The sequence below is a fragment of the Taudactylus pleione genome, unplaced genomic scaffold, assembly GCF_031769625.1.
Source record: "Taudactylus pleione unplaced genomic scaffold, aTauple2 ptg000471l, whole genome shotgun sequence".
NCBI classification, from domain to species: domain Eukaryota; kingdom Metazoa; phylum Chordata; class Amphibia; order Anura; family Myobatrachidae; genus Taudactylus; species Taudactylus pleione.
Window position 1 is genome coordinate 1,476,635 of NW_028284873.1, and position 23,209 is coordinate 1,499,843.

The following is a 23,209-nucleotide window of genomic DNA, read 5'->3' on the forward strand; positions in this document are numbered from 1 at the left end:
GGAGTTGGGGCTATTTTGTCCAAAGTGGCTGCAGATGGGAGAACAGTATCTTGTGGATTCTTATCACGAAAATTTTCCAGTGCTGAGAAGAGTAATTACTCCATTGGGGACCAAGAATTGTTAGCTCTTAAGTTAGCATTGGAGGAATGGAAATATTTATTAGAAGGCACAAAGTATCCCGTTACTATTTTTACAGATCATAAGAATTTGTTGTATTTGAAGACTGCCCATTGTTTGAACCCACAACAGGCTCGCTGGGCACTGTTCTTTTCTTGTTTTGATTTTGTCCTCAGGTATTGTCCAGGTTCATTGAATAAAAAGGCAGATGCACTTTCTCGCTTGATGTTGGAAGAGAAAGAACAAAATGAGGATCAAAGGTACCCTATAATAAATACTCTGTCCTTTTCTTCAATTTCCATCTCTCCGGATCCTCCTCCTGGGAAGATATTTGTGGCACCAGAGTTACGAGGTAAACTTCTTTCTTGGGCTCACAATTCTCCTTTCTCTGGACATCCAGGGGTTCATAAAATGTACTCATTTTTGCAACGTTCTTATTGGTGGTCTTCCATGAAAAAAGATGTTCAAGAGTTTATACGTTCTTGTTCTAAGTGTGTACAACATAAACCCTCCCGGCAGTCTCCTGTAGGTCCTTTCCATCCACTACCCATTCCTACCCAACCATGGACCCATCTTTCCATGGATTTTATCACAGATCTTCCTGAGTCAAGGGGGTGTACAGTTATTTGGGTAGTGGTGGATCGTTTTACCAAGATGGCCCATTTTTGTCCGTTGGCTCGAATTCCATCAACCCCCAAATTATAACAAATATTTATTAAAGAGATATTCCGTCTTCATGGACTTCCTTCTGAGATAGTGTCTGATCGGGGTGTCCAGTTTGTTGCTCGTTTTTGGAAGGCCTTATGTTCATCATTGCAAATTAAATGACAGTTTTCTTTTGCATATCATCCTCAGTCAAATGGACAAACCGAAAGAGTGAACCAGGAGTTGGAGACCTTCTTGAGAATGTATATTTCCTCTTCTCAAGATGATTGGATGGATTTTTTGCCTTGGGCTGAGTTTGCCCATAACTTTCATTATTCTTCTGCTACAGGTGTAAGTCCTTTTTTCGCCAACTCTGGCTTCAATCAATTCCTACAGTGGACGTTCCAGAAGCTAGAGCTACTCTCCAACATTTTTCTGGCATTTGGAGGCAGGTACATAAGTGTCTTAGGAAAGCCTCTCATAATTATAAAATTTTTGCTGATAGAAAATGTTTGGCTGTTCCTAAATATTCTGTTGGGGATCGTGTCTGGTTGTCTACTAGAAATCTTCGACTTAAAGGACCTACTATGAAGTTTGCTCCCTGGTATATTGGGCCTTTTCGTATTGTAAAAATTATTAACCCATTGGCATGTAAGTTACAGTTACCTCCAACCATGCCTGTACCTAACTCCTTTCATGTCTCCTTACTTAGACCATTGAATCTTAATCGATTTCACGATAGCTTGCCTAAAGTACCTCCCATAACAACTTCTCGAGGTGTGGAGTTTGAGATCGATAAGATTCTGGATTCACATAAGCATCAAAATCAATTGCAATATCTCGTAGACTGGAAGGTTTACGGCCCAGAGGAGAGATCTTGGACTAAAGACTCTGATGTCCATGCTCCTAAATAGATACGTAATTTTCATGCTAAATTCCTTTTAAAACCTGGTGGGTGTTCGGAGACCACCGAAAAAGGGTACTGTCAGGACTGTGACTATTTCAGTACGTAAAGATAAACTACATTTGCCAAAGTTCCATTGTGGTCTTTGGAGGAGCTATCCTGGTTGCTGGCGTTCTCCACATACAGGGGATAGAGAGTTAAAATGATCATCTGTCTCAAGGTGTTGTCAGGTTGTGGGATTTCTGATTACTTATTATTTCAAACCTGATTCCATTCGGGTTACATGTTCAGAACTTCCTATGGATCACAGACCTCTAGTATAAAGCCTGCAACTAACTGTGTCTCAGTGTGTGTGCAACGTTGCTTTCATGTCTTTTCTTGGACTCCTGCCAGATCCCCGCTGTGCCTGTGGTTTGCTGTGGAATTTGCTATATTCCTACCTTATGATACTGGTTACCAGCCGCACTACAGAGCTCAGCATTGCCATTGCTTAAGTATTGTTATTCTGCTCCATTGTTATGGTTGCATCCCCTGCTGGATTATTTACTTTGCCTGTTGTCTTCTACTTCCGTGGACATTGAACTTACTTCAGTTGTCAAATGCACCGTTACAGTTATCGTCGCCGGACCCTTCATGCATCGCGGGCTCAAACCCACTCCGGATCCCCGTCACGTCTCAACCCCGTCATGCCGCAGGGCTCAACCCTGCCCGAATCTTCACTGCATTGCAGGGCTCAACCCCGTCACGGATCTTCATTGCATCACAGGGCTCAACCCTGTCCCGGATTTTCACCATGTCTCAGGGCTCAACCCTGTTCCGGAGCTTCACTACATTGCAGGGCTCAACCCTGTTCCAGATTTTCATCACATTACAGGGCTCAACCCTAGTAAGGTCCATTATACCATCCTGAGGTCTTATAAGGGTATTCAATATGGGAGCGAAAACTCTGTTTTTGCAATGTTTTCGCACCTATGATGTCATTATCGCAGGTTTTGCTTTTACACTGTATTCAATTTCAAAGTCTTTGAAAAAAAACGGGGATAACTTTTCACCACTGAATAGGTGGCGAAAAAAAGTGCAGAATTGGGGTTTAGGGGTGCAGGCTTAAAAAAAATAGCCTGCACCCTTCAGAATGACCCCTTGAAACGATCTGTGTAAAAAAAATTTAAAAAAATCGGGACACCCCAAAAAAGGCACTTTGAATTTGGGGGCCCCCCAAAAAATTGTTGGGGGACAAAGTTAAAAAATAGCGAACTTGACTCTCCCCAAGTATGCCCCAGGTGTTTTTTTCATTGCAGCTGCTTGCGGCAGGTGGGTTTTTCACGATTTTTTCAAGTCACTTTAGCAACTTTAAAATATGCTGACCACCATTTTCAAGTACCCCAAATTTGCTGGGCATAGTTATTTTTCCCCCAAAAAAATTCTAAATACTCTTCTGCATCATTTTCTTCAAAGTCGCATTTATGCACTTGCCGGGGCTATTAGAAACCCCGACTTCCTTCAGTAGTTAAAAATGGGGGTACCCATAGTGATCCCCCATGTCTACACATCTTTAGGGGGGTCCCTAGAATATTTCCTGAAAATTCCCATTTTTGTTGAACCTGTAAAAAAAAATAGCAAAAATTTACAAAAAAAATGACATAAAGTCCCCCCGCAAAAGCCAAACCAGCACCAGGCTTGCCAGCCAGTGGTGGTTTCTAAAAATATGGGGAACAAAATGTGTAGGGTTCCACCGTATTTTAGAAACCAACACCAGGCTGCAGGGACTAGTGCTGGTTTTAAATATAGGGGTAAAAAAAGATGTGGGGTACCCCCTATATTTTAGACCAGCACCAGACCCAACTGACCGGGGTGTAATGCCACAGCCCGGAGACCCAATCACCGGGACTCCAGGTCCACAGCATTACACCCCAAGTCGGTCAGCGCAAGCCGGTGATCTCGGGATAGTCGGGGACCCCCCAAAAAAGGGTCCCCCCTCTCCCGAGCACCACAGGCTTACGCTGAAGCCTGGGGCTCTTCCCCATACCCTTGCTTGGTGGGTATGGGGGTAATACGGGGGCCAAATAATGTAACACTATTGTACTTTACAGTGGAACTACAAGTGCCAGCAGACATGCGGCACCTGTAACTTCACTGTAAAATAAATAGTTAATAAAGGACAGAACACACACACCGCGTCCAGTATAAGTTTATTAAACACACCTACCCATTCACACATACTTACCTATACCAGATGTTCGGTCCCCTTGTCAAGTAGAAATCCATGGTACCTGGCCCTGCAAGAAAGATTTCATACTCACCTACATCCAGCGCTGGTCTCCGCAGTAATCCATGGGTGTTTTAAAACAAAAAAACGAGTTACCCGATCCACGGAACACAGCTATCTGTATGTGTGTTGCTACACATACAGATAGCTCCCGAATGCCAGCTATCGGCACTTCACGGGGCACTGCAGTCCAGAGAGCCAATCAGCGGCAGCGCTGACTGTAGAGCGCCTGCTGATTGGCTCCAGCAACTGACAGTTCCCACGTGGACGAGTCACACCACGTGGGAACTGTCAGTTGCCGGAGCCAATCAGCGGGCTCTCTACAGTCAGCGCTGCCGTTGATTGGCTGACGGTACTGTGGAGAACATCGTGGGATAAAAGGTGAGTATTGGATCTTTTTTTACAGGTACAACCATTGGATACATTATGTTGAAAAGGGGACGTGAACTTCTGGGAGCAGGCAAGTATGTATGTATGTAATAAACCTTTAATTTTCACGGTGTGTGTGTGTCTTGTTTTTTTTTACACATTTCGTTACAGGTGAACTACAGGTACCAGTGGCCCCTTAATGCCCCGCATGCTGGTGGTTCTCCAAGTACCAGCATGTGGGGGAGGCTTGCTGGGACCTGCAGTTCTACCGGTGAAAGAGCACCCCTGGCTGTGGTAACAGCCTCCCGCTAGAAAGTGTCCAGTGCTGGTTTTAATTTTAGGGGTAGCCCTACGCAATTTTTTTACCCCTATAATTAAAACCAGGACTGGTCCTACAGCCTGGTGCTGTTACCTAATTTACGGTGGAACCCTACTGGTTTTGTTCCCCATAATTTTAGGTACCAGGACAGGCTGGCAAGTCCACGGCTGGTTAAGCTTTAGGGGGGGACCTTATGTGATGTTTTTTGGAAAATTATTTAACCCGTTTTCTGCAGGTCTTAACACACAAGCAGCTTACACAGATCTCACTGATATGTGCAGGCTGCTTGCTTGGGTGAGTTTGTAAGAGAGAAAACACTGCAATCTCGGGTGAGTAATCTCATCTGAACCCTCCTTAAACTCACCTCTAAACTCGCAATTTGGAAGAAAAAATTCGATCTGCTTCACCATCGTAAAACTCACTTTCAGCTAAACTCACGTCTTAGTAAATTTGCGAGTTTGATAAGGGAAAACTCACCTGAGTTTTGGTGAAGTTAAGTGAGTTTAAAAACTAAAAAACTCGACCAAACTCGAATCTTAGTAAATTTACCCCCAAGTGTGAAAACCACTGCTTACCAAGAGCAACATACACACATCTTACATTTGCAAAAAAAACACACTGATAACCCTCAAGCCTTTTTGGGCTAATATTCTGTGGACTGATGAGTCAAAAATTTAACTTTTTGGAAGACATGGGTCCTGTTACATCTAGCATAAAGCTAACACAGTATTTGACAATAACATACATACGTTGTGGTAGTAGTGTGGTGGTGTGGGATGACATGCTGCTTCAGGACCTGGGCATCTTGCCATAATTGATTGTTATGATACCCAAAGCCTGCTTCGTGTGAACCCCCTAGAACCCAGGCTAGCGAGGTCTTCCACCAATAACAACCACCCGTTGTTCCCTTAGAACTAGGTGACGTTCACTGGTACTAAGGCAGCCGCCTGGACTTATCACTCGGGGTAGTAGTGTTTCACACGAAGATACAATGGGATTCTGTGGTGAGAGAATCAACAGGAACAGAAGCTGGTACATAACTAATGCGGTTTTGGGAGCCAATGGTGCGGCTTGTAGCCGGATGCAGAAGTGAATAAAAATCGATGCGGCTTTGAGAGCCGATGGTACGGCATGGAGCCGGATGCAGAAGTAGGTAATATATGATGCGGTTTTGAGAGCCGATGGTGAGGCTCGGAGCCAATGCGGCTTTGAGAGTCAGTACACAAGTTGGAGTACCAGTTTGTGTATTGATCAGTGTACTGCGTCAACAAGAGTTGGTACACAAGTTGGTGTACAAGTTTATGTACAATGGTACGGCTTTGAGAGGCTGGTGAGACGGTGGCAGCCCGGACGCTGCTGATGCGGCTAAGGAGCCGGAGGAGAGGCTGGTGAGCCGGTGGCAGCACGGACGCTGCTGATGTGACTAAGGAGCCGTTGGAGAGGCTGGAAAGCCGATAGCAAGGTGGTATGGCTGGAATGCCCTTCCACGAGGTGATACAGAATGCTGACGATGCGGCTGAGCCGAGAGGACCAACAGGAATGCTATAGTCGGCGAGGCGGCAAAAGTTCAGCGTATTCAAATAGGAAGACAAACCAATCATGCTGTTCTATGGATAACACATGACCCCCTGTGGTGTACAGATCACCTAGCAACTGAGGGAACCGTGACAAAGGCGTTATGAGAAGGTAAACTGCCAGAAAGAGAAAGTCGTGGCCGCGACTTGTAACAGTGATGGAATCATGAATTCTGCTCTCTACCAGATCTGAAGCTTGAAATTGAGTTATGCAGCAAGACAACAATCCAAAGTACAAGAGCAAGTTCGCCTCTGAATGGCTCAAAATGAATGCAATTGCTGATTCGAATTTAGATGCTGTAGCGTGACCTATAACAGGCACGTCATGCTCGAAAACCCTCCAATGTGGCTGGATGAAAGCAATTCTTCAAAGGAGCCTGGGACAAAATACCTCTACAATGATGTGTAAGACTATCTCCAGTTGGATTCAGTATGATTTACCGCTGGCCGCAAATCCCATCAGCGGCAGCCCAACACAGGAGGAAATCCCGATTGTCCTAAGGTAAGTACTAACTAACCTAATTCTACCCCTTAACCCTAACCCTCCCTTAGGGGTGCCTAACCCTAACCTCCCCCCCAAGTGCCTAACCCTAACCCCCCTCTAAGTGACTAAGCCCCCCTTCCCCTAGCCTAAACCTAACCTCCCAGTTGTTGCTGCTAGAGGTGGCACAACAGTAATTAGGTTAAGGGGGGTAATTCATTTTTGCACATAGGTGGTATTGGTGTTAGATAACTTTTTTCCTTCAACAAATGAAATAATAATTTAAAAAAACTGTATTTTGTGTTTACTCAGGATGTCTTTGGCCCTCATTCAGACCCGCTCGCAAGCGGGTCGATGGTGGGGCACTGCGCACACGCCGATGAAATTCACTTACTCCAGGGCTGGCTACAAACGGGGCGGTTGTTGATGTTGATCGACAGCTCGTCCCGTTTTGTAGGCGGGGAGGAGGGGTGGCTGGACAAACGGAGGCGGTCCTGAAGGAACGCCTGCTGTTTGTGGGCGGCCCTACTGACATCACTCGTGATGTCAGTAGTGAGCTTCCTGCTCTAGCCGCCCTCATTCATAGCGAGTGCTCGCTTTTTGTGAGTGGCCCTGAATGAGGTCCTTTGTCTTACATTCAGTTTTGTTTGAAGATCTGAAACAAATAAGTGTGACAAATGCAAAAATAGAAGAAATCAGGAAGAGACAAAAAAATTTTTACTCCACTTTGGAGTATGGTATAACCAGTGGCGTAACTAGGGTATTTGGAGCCCAGGGCAAATTTGAAAAGGGAGCCCCCCCCCACCACCACCCCGATATGTGCGCGCGGGAAAAAATGGGCGTGGTCACTTAAAAATGGGGCGTGTCAACATGACACACCCCTTTATTTTCACGCTGAACATTCCTATCCATATGCACCTTAACCCCAGTAGTACCCCTTATACAGTACCCCCAGTATGCAGTTGCGGTCCCTCTTATGCAGGCCCATAGTAGTGCCCCTTATACAGTATCCCCAGTAGTGGTCCCCCTTATACAGCCCCCAATTAGTTCCCCTTACTCAGTGCCCCCAGTAGTGGTCCCCCCAAATGCAGTGCCCTATGTAGTGTTCCCCCTTATGCAGTGCCCCCAGTAGCAGTCCCCACAATGCAGTGCACCCACTAGTGGTATCCCCTTATGCACTGCCCTTTATATAGTGCCCCCAGTAGTAGTCCCCCCCTATGCAGTGCCATTTATATAGTGCCCCCAGCAGTAGTCCCCCCCCATGCAGGTTTCCCAGTAGTGGTCCCCCTTATGCAGGCACCCAGTAGTGATCCCCCCTATCTAGTGCCCCCTGTAGTGGTCCCCGCAGTGCCCCTAGCAGTAAGCCCCTTATATAGTGCCCCCAGCAGTAGTCCCCCCCCTCCCATGCAGTGCCCCCAGTAGTGGTCCCCCTGATGCAGGCTCCCAGTAGTGACCCCCCCTATCCAGTGGTCCCTGTAGTGGTCCTTCCTGTTATTGCCCCCAGTTGTGGTCCCCCCAGTGCAGTGCCCCTAGTAGTAGGCCCCTTTTATAATGCCCCCAGTAGTAGTTCCCCCCCCCCAAGTAGTGGTCCCCAGTTGAGGTTCCCCCTCCCGATTAAGTGCCCCCTGTAATAGCCCCCCCCAGTAGAGGTCCTCCTAATAATGGTGCCTCCAGTAATAGCCCCCCCCAGTAGAGGTCCTCCTAATAATGGTGCCCCCAGTAATAGCCCCCCCCCAGTAGAGGTCCTCCTAATAATGGTGCCCCCAGTAGTAGCCCCCCCTCCCAGTAGAGGTCCTCCTAATAATGGTGCCCCCAGTAATAGCCCCCCCCAGTAGAGGTCCTCCTAATAATGGTGCCCCCAGTAATAGCCCCCCCAGTAGAGGTCCTCCTAATAATGGTGCCCCCAGTAATAGCCCCCCCAGTAGAGGTCCTCCTAATAATGGTGCCCCCAGTAGTAGCCCCCCCGTTGTGCCCCCACCCCAGTAGAGGTCCCCCCAGTGGTAGCCACCCCCGTTGTGCCCCCAGTAGTGCTGACAGGTTTTTAAAAATATATATATAAAAACATACTTACCTGAATCAACGCTGCTGCTGCACTTCCAGTCCGCGACGCTGCTCCCGCCGCCGCCCGCCAGTCCTCCCGGGCTGGCGCGCTCAGCATAATGGGACAGACGTCGTGACGTCTGTCCCATTATCCACTGCAGGAGCCGGACGGAAGTCCGGCTCTTGCAGTGGGTGCTGCAGCAGTCAATGAGAGTCTATCTGACTCTCATTGGCTGCTGTTTAACACACGCATCGCTGGCGGCGATGCGTGTGTTATGCACAGCCTGAGCCCGCCTCCTGGCGCTATTGGGCAAGCGCTCAGGGGAAGGGAACGGGCTCAGGCGTGCAGCACAGGACCGGCGCTGGAAGCCTAGCGCCGGTCCTGTGTAAATGTGTAGCGCTGACCGCACTCATTGCGGTCGGCGCTATACTGGTGGCTAACTAGGGCGGGCCGGACCGTGGCCGGCGGCGCCCCCCCAGCGCCGCCGGTCCCACGGCGCCCAGGGCATGCACCCTGCCCAACCCCCCCTAGTTAGGCCACTGGGTATAACATTACATCCAGGAATCAAAGGAACAAATTATAAAACTTTCAGATTTGAGGTGCATGATGTTTAGTAAGGTTTGCTGCAGTGAGGTTGCACTGGACTACATTTTGCACCCAGAACTCTGGGAATTATGTTGAGCGATTTCTCTCCTCCTTGTAAATTGAGGTCACTGCATACTTACTGGACTCAGGGCCTGATTCTTTAAGGATCGCTATTGCTGAAGTGTATGCAGATGGCCGATTGTTGCGTACTGCAGTGGAGTGTGCGAAGCACCACTGCGATCGCATTGCGATCACACAGACCACGGAGAGCCATCGCAGAGTAGTTGACAGGCAGTGAGCGTTGGGGGGTGGTAACAGGGAGTGGTCGGAGAAATGCAGGCGTGTTAGTCCTTTTGAACGCTGTTGCATGGGCGTGCATAAATTAGCCAGTGCTATTGCATACGCAGCTTGAGTACTTACTGCATGCTACAAGATTAGCAATTTCTAAGTAAGGTCAGGGCTGCTGTAATTCTGCATGATGGGCCGATGGTACTCATTGTTACCTATGTTCATGTAGGTTTGCAAGGTATTATAGATGTGAGATAGAGGTAGTGGGGGAGGCAGTGGGCGTCTCTATGCTGGCAGTGCAACGGCATTGCGATAGCAATCATTAGCATATTTTCGCAGCAGACCTGCATGCAATTACAGAGCCGCAATCGCAATAGCGATCCTCAATGAATCAGAGCCTCAGTTTTACAAACTGAATGATACAGGTTCTATCTGCTTTGTGCTGGGCTGTGGTTGCATCGCTACTTTGGTCTACTTTGGTCTTGTACAGTAATGTGTGACTAATTGAGCAGCTTATTAAATCCAGTCTGTGCCATGATCTGTCCAACTCTTTCCCCACTTCACCCCCCCTCTATTTATCAAATCCAGTCTGTGCCATGATCTACCCAGCTCATTTCCACCACTTCACTCCCCCCCGTTTATTAAATCCAGTCTGTGCCATCTGCCCAGCTCCTTCCCCACTTCACCCCCCCCTCTGTTTATTAAACCCTGTCTATGCCATGATTTTCCAAGCTTTTTCTCCCACTTCACTCCCCCCCCCGGTTATTAAATCCAGTCTGTGCCCTGCCCAGCTCTTTTTTTCAAACTTCACTCCCCCTGCTCTATTTATTATTATTAAATCCATCTGTCCGTTGTGCACAGCTTTTTCCCACTTACCCTATTTCCTTGAAGAAGGCTCCAAGTTCCACGCACCAGCTCCAGCTCCTGCTTCTTCGCCGCTTCTTCCCCGGCAGAGCGATGCTCCTCTAGATCCACGGGTCCTCCGACTCCTCCCTCCAGTGGCGCGTGTGACATCAAGAAGTCACGCGCGCCGACTCCTAAACAAACTTTATTAAACATAGCAGGGGCCAGCGGGTGTCCTTTAGGTTGGTGGAGGAGCAGGCTTGGCTGCCTCCTCCTGCTCCATTTACTTAATAAAACCAGGACCAGGTCGGCAGCAGCGTGTGGTAGCAGCGGCCAGGCACCCTTTCTTCCCCCCCGTTCAGCCAGGGTCCGGGCCCGGGACTCCAGTCCCGGGAGCCCCCCCTGATGGCGGTCCTGGGCACATGCATGCGATCTTACCTGCAGCAGATGAGAGCGCTCATCACTTTGAATACTTATAGGGCCGAACCTGCATGTAACACAACATATGTTAGCATATTCTCACAACATGTCTAGGTTAGTGCAGGAGCTGTACTAGCCTGTTTTACATTTTATATAAAATCCATGTTTAGTATGACAGATGTTCACATGTGTCCAGCCAGTTATCAACATGGAATTGTATGGGGAGTTTGGCCACCCAGAAATAGGGTCACTTCCATTTCTGTCACTACTGGTCAGTAGCAACAGTGGAATCGCATCTTAGTTGCTTAGTAAGGTGACTATGTACTTTACGGCTAATTAGTTAAAAGATTACTAATTCTCCCCGGCTGATGTAAGATAATGGCATTTGGGCCTAGACCATGAGCTTCATGTATTCCAACCCCTTTACATGCCTACCCACTTCCCAACTCTGCACATTTTCAATTTTATACATCTGTGTGTGCAACACGATTTTGTCAAGATGCAAAGTTACACCACTCCTCACTCTTTAGGAGTCAAAATATACTCTAAACTCCATACCGGCTGATGTCAGCCTACAACTTCCAAGACAGTTGACAAACAAACATGTACTTATCTAAAATAAAGATTAGGAGGCATATATTGGTGGGGAAAGAAAGGGCCAGCTTTTATTTAATTTTAAACTATTTTAATTTTAAGTTATAACTAAACGAAAAAAAGGGGAGGAGTATGGTGGCAAAGAAAGACCAGCTCTACTGACAGACTAACCATCTGCAAACTTCCACAACCAGGCCTAGATGGGGGCCATCTGCCAGCCCATCATACTCCACTCAAGGTATCCAGCTCCCCTCCCAATTACACAAATCCATAAGGCCCACCTGGAACAGTGGTTGCCGCTGACTCCAGTAGGGTAAAATCAACCTAAAAACCGTGTATTGGCGAGGAGCGCACCTCAAGATATAAAAACATACAATCACAGCAGCCGCTCTTTCCCACCAAACAAGGTTTACCAAACCGAAGCCGCCACCATACTAAACCAAAACAACTTCACGAACACCCTTCACTAAATCTTGCAAAAACAACAAGACATCCTCTTGAGAAAGGTGAACTCCATCCGGACTAAACAGATGAGAATCCCGGAAACCAATGAGGGGATGACCGACTACTATACCTCCCAATCTCTCAACACATCGACTCACCACCACATTTACTCTACGCCGAGCTGCATCCAAAGCCGACACACTCTGACGACAGCGCCACACTGCCTCGGAATGATATGAGACCAAATCAAAGAGCAGAAAGGCCACATCCGAGCCAACTCTGACAAATCTTGACAAAGGGAATTCAAGGGAAGTCCAGTCAGACAAGTCATTCCCACATAAGAAGGGCAAAGCTCACCAGCAGGAAGAGCATGCAGAGCTAATTTCCTAAACCTACACCAATGAAACCTAGACAATGTATCAGCTTTGTAATTACAAAGACCAGGAATATGCCTCGCCTTGAAAACATATTGCAACGCAGAACAATTTGAGACAACAGGCGAATTGCAGGAAGAGACGACGCGCTCTGCCGATTGACTGCTTGAACCACCCCTAAATTATCACAGTGAAAAATTATACACCTATTTCGCAGCCTATCGCCCCACAACTCTAAAGCGACCATTATAGGAAAAAGCTCAAGAAGAAGCAGATTCTACGTCAAGCCTTCTGACACCCATGCCTCTGGCCATGGAGTGGCACACCAAATACGGTCAAGATAAGCACCAAAACCGAAAGCGCCAGCGCATATGTAAACAGTTGCAACTCGCTATTATCCACAGCAGGAGCAGGCCAAATGCAGACGCCATTAAAAAGGGACAAAAATTCTTATCACACCAGAAGATCCCTCTGGATTTCTGCTGAGAGATGAAAAAATGATGCAACCTGCGGACGCCAGCAGTGGTACGCTGCAGCTTACAACAGAAGATCCTACCCATGGAAATAAACTGGCAAGCGAAGTTCAAAAGCCCCAATGACTGAGAATCGCGCAGTGTGACTACCCGAAGCCAAGGCCAGAACTATAACATTCTTCAACTTTGCCACCTTATCACCAGGAAGGCGATAACAACCTCCAGAGTATAGATTTCAATACCTAAATATGACAAACAACACCCTGGCCCTTCCGTTTTATCAAGAGCAATGGAAACACCAAGCTTCGAGAATAAAGCCTCCGCATCTCTGAGTTAGTTTGCGCAGCTCGGGAAATTACCCGGTTCCATCAGCAGGAAATCATCAAGGTAGTGAGCCCGCGGCCTATGGGAGCAGCGAGTGTGCCGTGATCGTGGGTGGCCCGACACACTGGGGGCCATCTCCCGTGGGCCGGACCCCACCACCGACCCGCTAACTGGGCCGGCGGTCATAATGCTATTATCTGAGCCGCGCGTGTGCACGGACCTCACGCACCCACGCGCATCGCCGGCTCCAGCAGGCTGACCTCCCAGCTGCAGCACTTATAGGAATAAAAAATCAGAAAAAAAATTGAAATGTTATTATAAATGGCAGGACTAGCTGCACAGTACTTCCCTGCAAGTTATTCCACAGGCAAGAGGACCTAGAAGCTTCCACAGGGGATAGACATACCCTCAAACACTCCCACCGACCCCCATAACCACTCAGCCAATCAAACTTCATCTATGCTAATCATCTAAAATTACAATTAACCCTGTCTAGTCCATGTCCGCTGACCCAAGCCTACCCAGCTTATACCAACACCTAGCAAAAATCAACCCGCAACACCACAGGATTGGGGAATTGTGCCTCATCACACTGTGCCAGCAACATACCTGGATGTAACAGACAAGAAGGATCGATACACAACGGTCAATCTACATTTGAACTGCCGGAGAAAGCAATTCAGGAAGGTCCCCATTGTGCAAAATCAACGTCACACAGTTAACCACACCAGGCCACGCGTGCCTACGTCTCTCTGCTACACATCCACAAGTATCCAGGTACGAATCACGCATAACCAGGACAACTAGACAGGTAAGCAGGACGCCGGCCCTAGCTCTTAAAAGTCCACAACACTAGGTGGAAATTAGACTCTGCTTAACCACGTATTGGACTGAATACCGGAATAGACCATCCCTGGTACTGATAATACTCACTACCACCTTCAACTTTACGGCAAACACTTGCCGCATTAACACTGTTACTGGACATTGCCACATTGACTTGTTTTGATTTGTTTTGCATTTGTTTTAGTTTTGTTTTGTTGCATCCTGCATGTCCAAGATTGCCCCACTTGTGTCATTTTGCACATTACAATATTTGTTCATACCAACCAACCCACATCTATGATTGCTAAATTTCTCTCTACAAGCACCAATATTCTGTTTACTGCTGCTATCTATTGAGACCAGTAAACTACTATTTTGCAACATTTTGGGTCACACATCACCCAATCATTTGAAACAATACCACTTAGAAATAGGTCTGAGCACTGCCCATCCCAATTTTCTGGGATCCTGTACATAGCTGCTGCATGAAAATATGCAAATGTTGCAGCCACTGGGATATGTATAGAGAAATAAAATGGAGAAAGACAAGTCCCAGCCAAACAGCTCCTAACTGTCAGTTTACAAGCTGTGTTTTAAAAATGACAGTTAGGAGCTGATTGGCTGGGACTTATCTTTCTCCATTTTATCTCTCTCCAAAGCTTAAGTGAATATACCCCAATGTCCTTTGACGCATGCGCAGTGCAACTCAAACGCATGCACAGACGCACAACTACGAACACATCTGAATAGTATTCAACTCGAAATCAGGCCACATGTTCTAAACCAGTGCTTCTCAAACTGTGTGTCGCAGCACCTTAGTGTGTTACAAGTTGGTTCCTGGTGTGTCACGCAGGGGAGTCAAAATAAAGAGGTTGTGTCCCGCAGGACGCGTTTTGGCCAATCGGCGGAGCAAGGGACAGCATCTGATTAAGGGTACTGGACACCCCAGGCTAATATGTTTATAGCACCACCTGTGCAGAGCACAGTGCATACCATTCATACTGCGCATGTGCAGGTAGAAAGGCTATTCAGCATTTTGATTGCAGCATCTAATGATGTTTGTGGAGTATAAAGGAAACTTTGGCTTCTGGTGATTGTGAGGAAGACTCTTAAAGTTAATTACAAGCAGCTCTTCAAGCTACCTAGATGGCACATTATCACAATGTACAGAACATGAAATTAAAGTTTTAGCTGTAAGTTACATTGGGCCTGATTCAGATATGTACGCAATGCCGATATTTAAGCAGTTCAGTGCACAGTGTGTAAGGTACATTGGTAGCGTGCGCAGTGTGACTGCACATGTGTTGCGGTCACACTGCACACGCTACCAATGTACCTTAGTGATCCCGCTTGCAATGATTTGATTTGTGATTGACAGTCAGGGACCGTTTGAAAGGATGTTTTTTTTATGTAAAGAACAGCTGGAAAGGTGTGCTTTAGGTACAATAAGATTCATTTACATTTATTTCTATGTAAATGTTTTTTTAAAATTTGGTGTCACGTATGTGGATGTCACTCTTCAGCATGTCACGGCACAAAAAAGTTTGAAAATTGACCATCTCCCACACTTTGGAAAATGGGCAAAAACAATTGGTCAGACAAACTAGTTAAATCAATCAGATTTAACCAACTTTTTGTCCACTTTCTTATGTTTGGCAGAAAGGGTCATTTTAAAAAGATAGAGGTGCGTTATAACGCTACAGAGTCTGACATGCCCATAGGTTGGCGATACACACCCATTAGATTAATTTAAAAATATATAATAACTTTTTTTAAATTATAAACCTAATTAATTAATTTTTTTTTAAATTGCCAATTTCAATATTTGTCAGTTAAGTGAAGCATTTCAATGATGTTGCCCAATTCAAGAGAAAGCATGCACAATAAACTGAAGTGAAAATTAACCAATTATCTTACTGAGAGCAGATGCATATGGAAATGATGACAATAACAAGTGTCACCATAGCAACAATCAGGCCAATCACAACAAGTTGTCCTCTGTCTTCTTTTAAGTAAAATAAATCCAGGTATTCACATCTTGATCCAGTATAACCCCGTTCACATCTGCAAGCAGATTTGGAAATAAAATACAGTTTGTGCTTTGTATAAACTGTACATTAAATAAAAGTTATTCATTGAGGTTGTATAAATATCAAGGGTAATAATAGACAAATGTAGCATTAGTAAAGATAATTGCTTCAGACAACCCTTTACATGTGTTCAGATAACACCAAAATTACAGCTGTATATTTACAGGATTTCAAGTAAGTTCTTTAGAATCACTTTACATGTGTTAAGCATAAAGCTGCATACACACACAATGATTTTTTGAACGATTATCATTAAATGATATAGTTTATCGATAATCGTTTCAAAAAATCATTCACTTTCTGAGTCAAACGATGAACGATTATTGTTCATGTGCGTTCACGTTTGTAGTTTGTAGTTCAGTCAGACTTGTCAACTCAACGATTTTCATTAAGGGAATATGCAAAAATCGTTTGTAGTTAAAAAAAATCGTTCATTACACTTTAAAAAATCTGACAGATAATCTGACAGAAAATCGTTCATAAAATCGTTGGTAACAAAATCGTTGTGTGTGTATGCACCTTTAGTGTTTAAATGCCTTTTAACTGAGAAAATTTGAATCAGAATTACACAATTTCAAATACAAAAATTGGCCCTTGCCCACTTCAGATGGAATGAAAAATTAAACAATAGTAGGTTAGGGGTCTTAATAATATATCATGGGGCTGATTCTGAGTTGGGAGCAAACGAACAATAAAAAGCTGCAACTTACAAAGTACCTACACACATAGCGATTTTTTACCCGATTTGGCCGATTTCGACGAATCGTGATGACACAGTGTAAAATATGGCCAAATCGTGAGTTTCCACTCACAATCACGATGCCAATGCACGTCCCCGCTCATCGTACATCGAATCTTCAGATCTGACTTGCTGTATGGCAGATTTGCCAATCTGGGACATGATGTGATGTCGATCATGAGTACTTTTTCCTCACGATGTATCTCATGATTCATCGTACATCACGGAATTTGACAGATAGGACCCTGTACACGGCCATTTTGTGCAGCATCGTGAATAGAAGGAGAAGGAAGAACGCTTGGGAGCCTGCACACTGAAATCTGGATTTCAGCACTTTGGTGAGTATTGGTACTGTATTAATGCAACCCCACAGCCCACCAATGTGTGCCACCCATCTATAAATGTACGCAAGACTTAGCCACCGCCCACCGGCATGAGGCAGGCGGTGGCTGGGTCATGCATCAACCCCACTGTCCACCAATGTGTGCCACCCACCTACCCACCAATGTGTGCCACCCACCTATAAATGCATGAACCAGCCACCGCCCGCCGGAATGAGGTGTCTATGGCGGATAAGCTGTAGACAATACCATAATAAGTCTCAGAAATTGGCAGCTTTAGAGGTGTTGTTGGAGTTCACTAAAAAGTTCATTGCGGATGCTGACCTGAAAACAGTCCGCCACAAAATCCATGACCTGCGTATGGTCTACATCAAGGAGAAGAAGGTGGACGATTCAAAAAGGTCCGGAGCAGACACCAACGATGTGTATCATCCAACGTTGTGGTACTATAATTTGATGAGAACAGGAGCCACAACGCCAGGCTGTCGAGGCGGCAGAAGTGTCTGAGGAGATTTTGGTAAGTTGCAACACAGTTCATAAACAAAATCTTTTTTTTTATAATAATCCGAAATGTCCACTGTAGTCAGTTAGTTCACAGACAGTCCTCCTGCTATGGCACCACGCCTGGTCCGTTGAAACAGGCCATATACTCCTCCCTCACTTCTTTGGCATGTGAGGTTGATGTTGTTGAAATTGGTGGTGCATACACTGATGTAAACTGGGCAATCTCCTCCGGATGTCCTGCATCTTCTGGTCTAGCTGTGACTGGTCCTCGTTGGGGAGTTTTTATTTGCAGAAAGTTATGCAGCACACAGCATGCCATCATGGCCCAGTCTATCTTGTCCACACATAGGTTTATGGTGGTGTGTAAAATGCGGAACCGGTTGCTTAGTATTCCAAACGCATTTTCCACAATGCGCCATACACGGGATAGATCCTGTAGATGTAGATCCTCTTCTGTTTGGTCAGGCCTCTCTGTGCAAATGGCTTCATCATATGTTCATGTAAAGCAAAAGCTTTGTCTGCAACGTAAACATAATTTAGGACGTGCTGTGTCTCGTCCAGTGATGGCAAGTTGAGGGTTTTGTTGGGGAGTCTCTGGTAGAATGCCGTCTGTTTGAAGGACCAACCATCCTAAGCACAGCCATTCTTGAAAACATCCACAAACAAAAATTCGTAGTTGGCATTCACCACTGCCATGAGAAATATGCTGAAGAAGCCTTTGTAGTTGTAGTAATATGATCCGGTGTTGGCAGGTGGTTTGATGCAGATGAGTTTTCCATCAATGGCTCCTCCGCAGTTAGGGAAATTCCAACGTTGTTCAAACTCTTCAGCGATGCTCTTCCACTCCTCTACGGTGTTTGGAAACTAGAAAAATAGTAAAAAATGGGTTAAATTATGATTATAATATTTTTTCTCCAATTTTTTTCCTATATAGACTCCCACCCAAGAGCCTGATATGTCCTCCACGCCGGACCTAAGTTTGATCAGGGACAGCGAGATGGAAAATTCTTCCCCAGTGCCAACAAGCAAGCAATCAACCCCCCCCCCCCCCATCATGTTCTGCACCTCCCCAACGAAAAAAAATAAAACGGGGAAAAGCAGCAGCAGTACTCAGAACAGGAGGACATATTTCTGCAACAAGCAGAACGCATCCTTCAGAAACCGCTGGATGACGGCGACGATTTCACAGCACATATTAACAGTAGAATGCGAAAAATGGATGACCCAACTAAGAAAAATTTCCACAGGCTCGTGTATGAGCTATTAGATCACTCAAAAGCAATTTTCATGACTCAACTTACATTGCAGACCCACTTCTATATTTGCCTGCCCCAACCGCATATGTGAGGCCCCCCCCAGCCCAGTTGGAGGTTACTTCCCCAACCAGTTTTGCCCTGTTACTCGTAATTTTTAGTTTTTTTTTTTTTTTTAATTGTCTGTACTATCACCAAATTTAGTCAATCCCAATAGGTGCTGCTGCATGGTATACGGTGGTGATGACGCTGATTGGACAAGGTCACTACACACATGGCGCAAACACAGATTGATATAATCTGTACCTGTGCCATGTATGTACTGGCCTGTTTAAACTGGCGTCTGACCCACTGTATAACATACAGCAGCCTACATATAGGGATTGATAAAATTTGGTGATAATGCTGTTTTCTACATTTTATATACATGTAAAATTGATATATTAAAAAAAATTATAATTATTTAATACTGTGCAGTGTTGTTGCCACAGTCTTGTTAATGCAGCCTTATTGGCTGTCAACACAGTTATATAAAGAGTTCTAAAAACAAACAAAAAAATAAAAACTTTTGTTCTTTCACAAGAAACAAATGTGTAGTGTTTTTTGTTTTTTTTACCTTGCAATACTGGTACTGCAGCACTTTAACGATAGCCTTGCAGGTGTCTGGAATGTCGCCACCCAAGGACTGAGGGGAGATGAGGGTCCCAAACTTCAGGTCTTCCAGTGACCTTCCTGTAGCCAGGTGCCTCAGGGTAGCCACCAGTCTCTCTTCAGCACGGATCTCCCTCTGCCACTTTGTGTCCTGCCTCCGGATATGGGAGGTCGCCATACTCAGCAATTCCTGGAAAGTGGCGTCATCCATGCTCAGGTAGTAGCGGTAGTCGTCTGTGTTGTTCTCCTTGATCTACCTCAGCAGGGACATGTGAGAGCAAGTATCCCTTTGCAGCAGCCACTCCTTGGTCCAGCATGCTCTTCTCCTCCTTCGCTGGGCCCTCTCCTGGATCACCTTGACCACAGCTTGGACAACCAACACTTTATACTGATAGGGATGCATCAGCACAGAATTCAGGAACAGGATAGAATGCAGGTAGCACACACTTGCAGGTAGAAGACACTTTGTAAAAGGCAAGCTAAATACAATGCAGAGCACAGTAGCAATGTACAGGGTTCAGCAGGTATACACCTAGCCTCACTAGTAACAGAGTAGAATGTGCACAGGGTTAAATGTGGCCTGCTTTTTATACCCCCTAGCTAGCCCCGCTCATTATTTCAATTTCCCACCAATCGTGACGATCCTCGTGTGTTGTTTGGTAAACTCACGATCTATCGGGCACGATTTTACGATTTGGACTACCGACATGATTCACAATAGATCGTGAGATCGTGAATCAAATTGGCAGCTTTTTTTACCTAATCGTGCTCACGACTGCCGGGGAGAGTTCAGGGGAAATCATACACGATGTCGGATCGTGAGCACATCGCTATGTGTGTAGGAACCTTTAGTACTTGGACAAATAATGTAGCAATGTAAGGGTGCAAAAATATTTTTTTTGATTTGCATGCAGGGTAAATACAGGCTGCTTTTGCCTGTAGCCGACAAATGCTGAGCAGCTTCATTTTTACACTGCAATTTAGATTTGAGTTTGGACATTCCTTCTCACATATAAGGGGTATATTTACTAATGCTTCTAAAACAGACAAGTGATGGTGTTACCCATAACACAACCAATTTTCTTATTTAGAAGCTTTAGTAATATACCTAGAAATCCCTTTGCAAATCTCTTAGTCCACCTTGGACAGCCAAGCAGTTTGTGGAATCGTACGAACTGTATATTTTTTATATAAAAATCTACTTTATAATGGACCTTAAGGTACTAAAAAGTAATGGTTTTATTGTTTATATTACTAGTTTACTGCACTGCTGAGTGGGATTGCCAAATACAGTGAACCATTGTCATAACGAGAATGGGGCAAGCAGGGAACTTGCCATGGGTGCCGGCACAAGGGCATGTTCCCCGGAGATGTTCAGTAGATATGCTCTCCCTACAAGTACTCACGGATTTCAGATCATGCTCAATTACCTCTATGTGTCCGTGGCAGCCATTTTAATTTTGTAGCATCCGTATTAGCAGGCAAGTGCATCATAACACCATAAAAAGATAAGAAAGCGGCTGATAAAAGAAGACAGCTGTTTTTAAGTGGCCTAACATTTGAGACTCAACTGGAGGCAGGAGTGTTAAAAAATCAGCATCTAAAAGTAATTTCACTCTAAGGGGTAAATTTACTAAGAATCGAGTTTGGGTGAGTTTGGGTGTGTTTGCAAAATCATGCGAGTTTAACCTGTTTTTCAAACTCGCAAATTTACTAAGACCAACAGGTGTGAGTTTGGAAGTGAGTTTTCTGTTCTCGCTGTTAAAACTCATGTGAGTTTGCAAACTCGACTAAACTCACCATTGGCCAAACTAGGAAATACTTTACATGAAAAAGTTGCAACTCACAAATTTACAAAGAATTGAGTTTACAATCTGGGGTGAGTTTGTAGCAATTTATCAGTGAGTTTGTAGTAAACTCACTGATAAATTGATGTTTCAAATAGACTACCACCTGAGCTGCGAGTTTGGCAGAAACATACACAGATCAGTGTAATTTGTGTACGTTTCTGCCTGAATTCTTAATATAAAGTATTTTTTTTTTTTTTTAAATTACGTAGGGATCCCCCCCAAAAGCCTAACCAGCCCCGGACTTGCCAGCCAGTCCTGGTTCCTAAAATTACTTGGAACAAAATGAGTAGGGTTCCACCATAATTTAGGAACCAGTCCTGGTTTTAATTATAGGGGGAAAAAATTGCATAGGGGTCCCCCTATAATTAAAACCAGCACCGGACCCAAAACGGCCAAAAGGTTGTTTTACCAGAGTTTCCTCACTCTGACCAGCTATCTGATCATGAATGAAGCTTGGAATATGCCCGGTAAAAGGTTTCAAATTCCAAAACGGTTCAGTTCCTTTTACCCGCTTCCAGCTACTGAATGTACTAAATGGTAAGTTCCCCCAACAGTGGAAGCTTGTCATAAATCTATATACTTTCTTACAGGAGCTATTACTCGTCCTGCTAGGGCTTTGGCCTGGGTGGCGAAAGCCATTGAGAGTTGGGCAGAGGCCCTAGAAGAGACTTTTCCCCCTGATGCTTCGAGGGAACAGCTGTCCTACATATCTTACATTAGAGATGCAACCTCCTACTTAGTTGAAACAGCTATTGATACGGCTCTCCTGGCCTCTAAGATATCTGCCACTTTGGTAGTGCCCCACCGTATTCTTTGGCTACTTTCCTGGAAAGCAGACTCAGAATCAAAAACGGGCTCTAGAGTCTCTGCCTTATGCAGGAGACATCCTATTTTGGTCCAGAATTGGATAAAATTGTGACTTCTTTGGAGACTAACAAGACAGTGTTCCTGCCCTCTGCATATAATACAAAGCCGCAGATGTCATCCTTACGCCCTCAAGGCAATGCCAAGGGTCAGTCCTTTCTACTGCAACAGACATCAGCCAAGGCCTCCAAGCCTAGGGCCAAACAAGCCTGGGCTACTAGACGTCCACCTGCCAAGTCTGAGGCCAAGCCTGCAGCCTGACAGGGAAAGCCTCTCCTATCTTCAATTTGCCCAAGTTTGGTATCAAACCATGTCAGATGCCTGGGTAAGAGAAGTGGTCTCCCATGGATACGCCCTCTCCTTCCTGAAGCGACCCCCCAACAGTTCTTTTGCACAGGACCTCCATCAGACTCAACCAAGACCCTGCTGCTCCAAAAAGCCATTCAGTCCTTACTGAATTCAGGAGTAATAATTTTGGTCCCCTCCTCACAATGGGGCAAGGGCTATTATACTACCCTTTTCTTAGTTCAGAAGCCCAATGGGTCTCATCGGCCTATTCTCAACCTCAAGTCTCTGAACAAGTTTATCAGGTTGCCCAGGTTTCGTATGGAAACCCTCCATTTTATTATCCTAGCTATGGAGCCTGGAGATTTTATGGTATCCCTAGACATTCAGGACGCTTACCTACATGTACCTATAGTGCCTTCTCATCAACAATATCTCCGGTTTGCTACACTGCAGCAACTTTACCAATTCCAGGCTCTGCCGTTTGGCCTCTCAACGGCTCCTCGGGTCTTTACCAAAATCATGGCAGTTATGGTGGCCTCTCTTTGTTGTCAAGGGATCAGACTGCTCCTGTACTTTGATGATCTCTTGCTGCTAGCAAGCTCCCCAGAGACTCTCAACAGCCATCTGCAGGTAACTATTGCCTTCCTACAAATGCACATTTGGCTGATCAGCGGGGAAAAGTCTTCCCTGACACCCTCTCAAAGGATGGTACATTTGGGAGCACTCCTGGACTCTCGAGTTCA

The 23,209-nt window shown here is 45.5% G+C and overlaps 1 protein-coding gene across 1 annotated transcript in view; it reads right to left on the reverse strand.

Annotated features, from left to right (window-relative positions):
• The window catches only part of BTC (betacellulin), a 137,935-nt gene that overhangs the window by 12,404 nt on the left and 102,322 nt on the right, over window positions 1-23,209 (reverse strand). Inside the window, exon 4 of the mRNA XM_088448879.1 lies at window positions 15,804-15,950. Within this exon, the coding sequence (XP_088305005.1) occupies window positions 15,804-15,950 (147 nt within the window). The remainder of the gene's footprint in view (window positions 1-15,803; window positions 15,951-23,209) is intronic.